The sequence below is a fragment of the Myotis davidii genome, unplaced genomic scaffold (assembly GCF_000327345.1).
Source record: "Myotis davidii unplaced genomic scaffold, ASM32734v1 scaffold334, whole genome shotgun sequence".
In the NCBI taxonomy this organism is placed as follows: Eukaryota; Metazoa; Chordata; class Mammalia; order Chiroptera; family Vespertilionidae; genus Myotis; species Myotis davidii.
In genome coordinates, this window is record NW_006285797.1 from 1,428,467 (window position 1) to 1,435,846 (window position 7,380).

The 7,380-nt window shown below is 33.5% G+C and overlaps 1 protein-coding gene across 3 annotated transcripts in view; it reads left to right on the forward strand.

Moving 5' to 3' along the window:
• KHDRBS2 (KH domain containing, RNA binding, signal transduction associated 2) overlaps positions 1 to 7,380 on the forward strand; it is a 484,502-nt gene that overhangs the window by 435,860 nt on the left and 41,262 nt on the right. For all 3 annotated transcript variants that reach the window (XR_001512727.1, XM_006756841.1, XM_015559490.1), the window contains exon 7: positions 4,109 to 4,191. Coding sequence is in view for 2 of the 3 variants with exons in the window: in XM_006756841.1 (XP_006756904.1) it covers positions 4,109 to 4,191 (83 nt within the window). In the remaining variant the exon portion in view is untranslated. The remainder of the gene's footprint in view (positions 1 to 4,108; positions 4,192 to 7,380) is intronic.

Here is a 7,380-nt window from a genome sequence, read left to right on the forward strand (position 1 = left end):
CATGTTCAAAAAAAGTAGAGGGGGAAAATGGAGCCTAGTCCCCAAATACTTGAAATTTTTTTAAAGAATCAAATGAAATTTACAAACTACAGATGTGTATATTGCCATTCTACTGCTTGAAACTTTTCCATGTCTTCCTCACCTATAGGATACATGATAGAAAGGAGCACTTCAGATTTGACTCTACCATATATACGAGTAACTGAGCCACACCAGCCAGGGCCCTACCTATTTCTTTAGACCAGTGGTCGGCAAACTCGTTATTCAACAGAGCCAAATATCAATGATACAAGGATTGAAATTTCTTTTGAGAGCCAAATTTTTTAAACTTAAACTATATAGGTAGGTACACTGTTATTGACTTAATTAGGGTACTCCTAAGGCTTAGGAAGAGCCACACTCAAGGGGACAAAGAGCCACATGTGGCTCACGAGCCGCAGTTTGCTGACCACTGCTTTAGACCAACTGCCTATCATTTCGTAGGAATTCTGTGCTTTAGTTAGACCCAAATACTAGCACTTCACCAAACACAACGCTTTCTTTCATGTGGCAATGCATTCATACTCAATGTTCTTGGAAATTGACATACACTCACATTACCCACTTGTCCACCTAGAAAATACATATTTATGTACAAATAACCATCTCAAATAAGGCCTTACCAGAGAAATTCTCCATAAAACTGTTATATAGACTTAGACATTCCTTCCATTGTTCCCATAGCACCAATTACATAGTCTATTGAAACATTTTCCATTGGTATTTCATTTTCTAGACCTCGGTGGGTCTCTTGTGGACCAAGAGCAGTGATGTACTAGAACTGATGTGTGCTGGCTCATGAAAACCTTTGTAATAAAGAATATTGGCCCTAGCCTGGTGGCTTAGTTGGTTGGGACATCGTCCCTTGTGCCCAAAGCTTGCAGGTTCAATTCCTGGTCAGGGCACAATTAGATTGCTGGTTTAATCCCCAATTGGTGTAGATGAATGGCAACCAGTTGATGTGAGACATCAATGTTTCTTTTTTTCTCTTCTCTTTTTCTCTCTCTAAAATCAAACACATCCTTGGGTGGGAATAAAAAAAAAGAATTTTGTGAATTAGTTGTTAAACATAGCTGTTATTTAAAATTAAATTACATTATATTAAAGACAAAACTAGCCGAAACCGGTTTGGCTCAGTGGATAGAGCGTCGGCTTGCAGACTGAAGGGTCCCGGGTACAATTCCGGTCAAGGGCATGTGCTTGGGTTGCGGGCACATCTCCCGTGGGAGATGTGCAGGAGGCAGCTGATCGATGTTTCTCTCTCATCGATGTTTCTGACTATCTCTCTCCCTTCCTCTCTGTGAAAAATCAATAAAATATATTAAAAAAAATAAAGACAAAACTAGTTAACATTTAAAAACTCATTATTATACAATTATGAATTACAGTCTATGCTCTAAATAACCAAAATGATATATAATATGTTCTAGTTATCTCTTTCCATATCTTTTTTTAAGGACATCATGGTAATAGCCTGAAATTAGGCATGGTAAGAGTATTTATACCACAGATATTGGAAATTCTAAAAGCCAGGAATTGACTTTTCTTACAATGATTATACATACTCAAGAAAACTATGGAGAAATGTTAATAACCCATATTTATCTTAAAAGTGTGTTATGTCAATAACCTTTTCATTGTGAATTGGACACAAAAGGATGAAAATATTATTCTAGTGTGTGGAAACCATTTTCCAATTTAGAACAAAGATCTTCCCATCACTGACAAATGAATAAAGCTCTACATACATATTTGAGGTCTACCTTTCATTTTACTTGCCAACATAAGTGAAAATTTCAAAGATTCCTACATATTCTGTGAATTTTTTGTGTAAGTGAGGAAGAAAAATATAATAGTCTTCCACAGACCAAATGGAAAAGCTATTATGTATAAATAGAGACAATACTACTATATATTCATCATATGAAATATTTCTCTTTCAGTGGTGATTGATTTCAGGCAATCCATATCTACACAGGGTGAGATAATTTCCTTTGTGCTAATTAAAAATTCAATACATATTTATTGAGCAAATACTATCGGGAATACACTATGCTAAGCACTGCAAGTATATAGTCCTTGCTTTTCAGAAGTTTAAATTCTAAAAGGAGACAAAGGTATAGAAAAATACAGTATATGTTTGCACATTCTAAATACTGGTGAGAAAAAATCCCACAGGCTATTATAATTCACAACGTAGAAAGTTGCCATATGCTTAGAAGGAGCTGGAAAAACTTCCTGAAAATGGTGTAAGACAAAATGACCTTTAAATCAGTAGATTTTAACAGATGGAAACTACCCCCTACGTCAGAGCAAAAATATGAAGAGATGGAAATCATGAATGAAAATATTAAAGTCAGACTCAGAAAGACTCATATATAAATAATAACATTATGTAAAGGGTAGAACAGATGAAGTAATAAAAAATAATTTTAAGAATTTTCTTAATTTGATGAAAAATATTACTCTTCAGATTAAACGAGCTCAAGGGTCTCGGTCAAGACTAATGTGGAAACTTACATTTTCACATTTGTGTTTATATTTCTGAACAAGATAAAGAGATTTATAAGCCTCCAAACTTAAATGAAGTTATGGATTTGTGGGGTGTATGGAAATCCTTCATTTTAGAGAAAAGAAACACACCAGCAAAGGTCTAGCGGCAGAAAAACTAGAGGTTTTTTCAAAAGTCATCAAGATGAATGGCTAGGATTTAGAGTAAAGCCAATGGCTACAAAGAGAAGTAAAACTAAATAACACACAGAGGCACTGATAACTTCAGTGTATAATTGTGAGCTTGCTTGTACATTCTGCAAGGAAAATACACATTAGCTTTGTTAGCATTAATTTAGTCAGGTAATCAAACTTACCTTACAACATTATTTTACTTATGAGATTTAAAAACTATAGAATGCATAACAAACCAAAGTCTTTATTTTACCTCTTGTTCTTCCTTTTTTTTTTTCCCGAGCAATTTGACTATACCCATTTTGCAGGAAGTTGACTACAATTTAAGGGTTCTACATTTATAGTTTTAATCTTAATTATCCTATATAATAAAAGGCTAATATGCAAATCAACCAAGTGGCAGAATGACCGGTTGCTATGATGATCACCGACCACCAGGGAGCAGATGCTCAATGCAGGAGCTGCCCCCTGGTAGTCAGTGCACTCCAACAGGGGGAGCGTCACTCAGCCAGAAGTCAGGCTCATGGCTGGCAGGCGCAGTGGTGGTGGCAGGAGCCACTCCTACCTCCGCAGCATCTGTACATCTCTCAAGGGCTACCGGACAGCGAGAGGGTGCAGGCTGGGCTGAAGGATCCCCACCCCCATCCCCGAGTGCATGAATTTTGTGCACCAGGCCTCTAGTGATTACAATAAATGGAAGAAAAAAAACTCCCAATACGGTTGTAACAAATATGTGAGCACTACTATTAGGTTCTTACAATTGCTTTTATCTACCCATAATATTTTCAATAGAAAAACATGTTTTGATTTTCTTAAATTGTCTTCATTCGTATCAGTCAAAATTCTAAATAAAATATAGAATAGGTATTGCTACTTCAATGGTATACTGAGTTTAATTATTAAACACTAGAAGCCTGGTACACCAATTCTTGCATGAGTGGGGTTCCTCAGCCTGGCTGGTGATTGGGGCCAATCGGGGCAGTCTTGCCAGTCCTGATCAGGGTGGATCAGAGCTGGCCAGCCACGGGGAGGGATTGTGGGAGGTTGGCCAGCTGCAGGAGGATGGCTGTGGGAGCACACTGACAACCAGGGGGCAGCTTCTGCATTAAGCATCTGCCCCCTGGTGGTCAGTGTACACCATAGCGACCGGTCAAACAGTTGACCGGTCGTAATGGTCACTTAGGTTTTTGTATATATAGATTACTATGTAATCCATGAAATATTATTCAAAGTTATGGAAAATTGTTAATCTAGTAAAACATGATGCAGTGTAACTAACCAAACATAAAAACTAAATCAAGGTAACATTATATAATATCTCATTAAGGAAAAACAGATAATCAAATTGATTGCTAATAGGTCTTTCTACCATTTTCTGCTGCAGGGGTATGATGATGGCTATGGGGGTGAATATGATGACCAGACTTATGAGACATATGACAACAGCTATGCCACCCAAACGCAAAGGTAAGGCATTTGCCTTCTAAATAACCCTTCCCCAGATTATTTCTAATCTTGTTATTTGGTTTCTTGTATCTGAATATCAGTTATGTTATGTGAGAGTTTCTGGTAGTGGTTTTTCTCCATTGTCTGTCTGAATTATGAAGTTGCTTACTAGACTGTGAGAGGTAAAAGATAATAGCTTTCAATTGTTAATAATGAAGTAGTAGTGTGTTATTTTCAGAACAGATAATTATCATAACCAATCAACTCATTAACAAGCCTGTATTTAATGAAATTGTTGTTTTTGAAGATTATTTTAGTGAACTCATAATTAAGTTAACAAGAAAAACAAGTTACTTTTTTGATATAGCTATTTTTCCTAAAATGTAATTTTTATTTGTAATACAAAAGATATAGAAAATGTTATTGGTGCTCTGAAAAGAGAAAAATTCATAAAATAATTTAATGAATCAAGAATTCATTTCCTAATGGGTCACTAAATGATTATTGAATATAACTTGTCAGATTGACTCAAAAATTTTGATACTTTTTTTAAAGTTGGATTTATTTAGATGTTATTTACATACAGTATGTTTTGAACTTTTACTTTTTTTAAAGTTGGATTTATTTAGATGTTATTTACATATAGTATGTTTTGCCTGTTGTGGTACATTTTGGCAAATGCAAACTAATAAATTCAGATACAGGGCCTTTTCATCAACCCAAGATGTTTTCTTCCAGTTCTTTACAGTCAACTTTTCAAACCAGGCCTTGGAAACCATGACTTGTTTTCTGTCACTACAGTTTTGTCTTTTCTAGAATGTCATATAAGTAATATGAAGTAATATAATATGTGGCTTTTTGAGTCTGGTTTCTTCATTTAGCATAATGTATTTGATATTTACTTATGTTGTGTGTATCCGTGTTCTGATTCTTTTTATTACTGTGTAGTATTTTGTTGTAAGGATGTACTACAGTTTCTTCATTCACCAGTTGGAGGACATTTGTGTTGTTTCTATTTTTTGCAGTTATGTATAAACTTGAAATAAAACATGCATTTTTAGAAAAAGTAGTCACTTAAGTTTTTTTCCTAAAAAAAATTATTTTACTTAGTTACAAATTTCATGAAAAGGTAGAAGTCCATATATCATTAGTTGGTTCACCTATTTGTGGTTTATAGAAACTAGTATAACTGACTGTCACAAAATCATTAGAGTTGATCATTTATTGATCAACTTTATTGGCACCCAGAGAAAGTTGTATGATTTGTTAAGTAATATTTGGAGGAGAGAAGATGGCAAAGAAAGAAGCAACTGCAAGGCCATTACCGAGTGAAGGAAATCTACATGTATTGCACAAGTGTTTTTCGTGGCCTGAGGGACAGCATAGTGAAAGGGGTGAAGGGACATTCTGTTTAAAGAGAATACTATAGACAATTAGGAGAAAGATGAGTGAACTGATACCTTTAAAGCTACGCATAACATATCATTATGGAAATGACCATCTTCAACTTTGAGTAATTGGTAAATTTATAGTAGGTTAAATAGAAAAGCCATCATGAACTAAGAGCGTTTACTGTGGGTAATATTTTAATTGTCCCAATTACATATTGGAAGACAGCACACTTAGTTAGGATTGGGGAAAGTTTTGTGTCACATCACAGATAGTAAATATAGTGGTATATGCAACTTGGGTACATATTTAAAACAACTGCTAATATTTTTAATGAGATTGCTAGTTCATCACTGTATATTAGTACATAAAAAAATAGTGATAATAATGTTCTTGAACTTGTTTCAGAAACTATTTGGTAGAAAACACAATTACCACACACTACGAACACAACCAGAACAGAGTAAAATAATTTCTTAATGTAGCTCTGCAGAGTTACATTCATCTTATAGAGATTTTGAAATAATTTTCTGGAAATTAGGAACTTTCTAAATCTTTCTTCCTGTTAAATTTAAATGGGCTTAACTGGTGCTAAGAGAAAAGAAAGAAGAAGAAAAAATGAAAATTAAGATAATTTAACTTTAAATATTTAAAAAGTTGAATAATTGAACATAATTAAGTTTAAAAAGTAATGCCAATATAGAATAATTTGGGGGAAAATTTATCTTGTTTTTATCAAGTATGATTTAAATGTCAAAGAACACTTTCTATGTCCTTCTATTACCTTCTTATTTTTTTCCTTTTCTATCTATTCAATTTTCTATGACTAAATCCTTTTCATCCTCCTAGGTCTAGCTCAAAATCTAAGTCTTCTAAATCGTCTTTCCTTAATCCTTTATTTAGGAATAACCTGTTTCTGAATTCCAATAGCACCATATCTTTATTTCTCTATGGCACTTTCTATCTTTGTCTTACATTAGGATCATTTGTGTACATATCCCTTAAATTCCTCAATCATTTACAAACAATATGACTATTACTACTTGTCCAGAATGCTTGCCTGATCCATCCCTGTGTGCTTTCTGTATCTATCGAGACTTTCATGAGTTATGTGTTGAATAGATGATTGTTGAACATGTGAATGTCAGTCCCAATGTAAACCTACACTATGAAAATTCAAAAAAGAGCTTCATGTCTCAAAGAGAATACACTATTCAGAATTGCATGTATCATATTTACTGACAAAATTTTTATGTGTTTTGAGATATGTTAGTGCTAAACAAGAAGGTTAAAGAAAGCAGGTCATGAATTTCATTGTAATGATACTAATATTCTGCAGTATAAGTATAAAATAATGGTCTATATTATAAGAAGTATAAATTATCTATTTTCATCAAAACATATTTTCAATATTAGCATAGTATATGGCACACTAGAGGTTCTTAGTAAAGATTTGTTGAATAAAATGAAAATGCATTAATGAATGTATGAAATTAACACTATAATGTCAGAGAACTGTGGAAAAATTCTTAACTATAATACCAATTTGCGATAAAAATGGATAAGCACTGAGACATTTTATTACATAATGTATTTAATATCTACTTTTAGATTATTTCTATTGATCCAACTATGCCAGCAAAAGGTAAGATGAACAGTGAAGTTAAATGAGAATTTATTATTATATAACTATGTGTGCCAGAAAGTATACTCACCATACAGCATACTTCTTTTAAAATGTTTAAATACATTTTAATATTTGCTCCTAATAATTTGTTTGAGGAGTCATTTGTAAGCTGTGCATATATATATATATATATA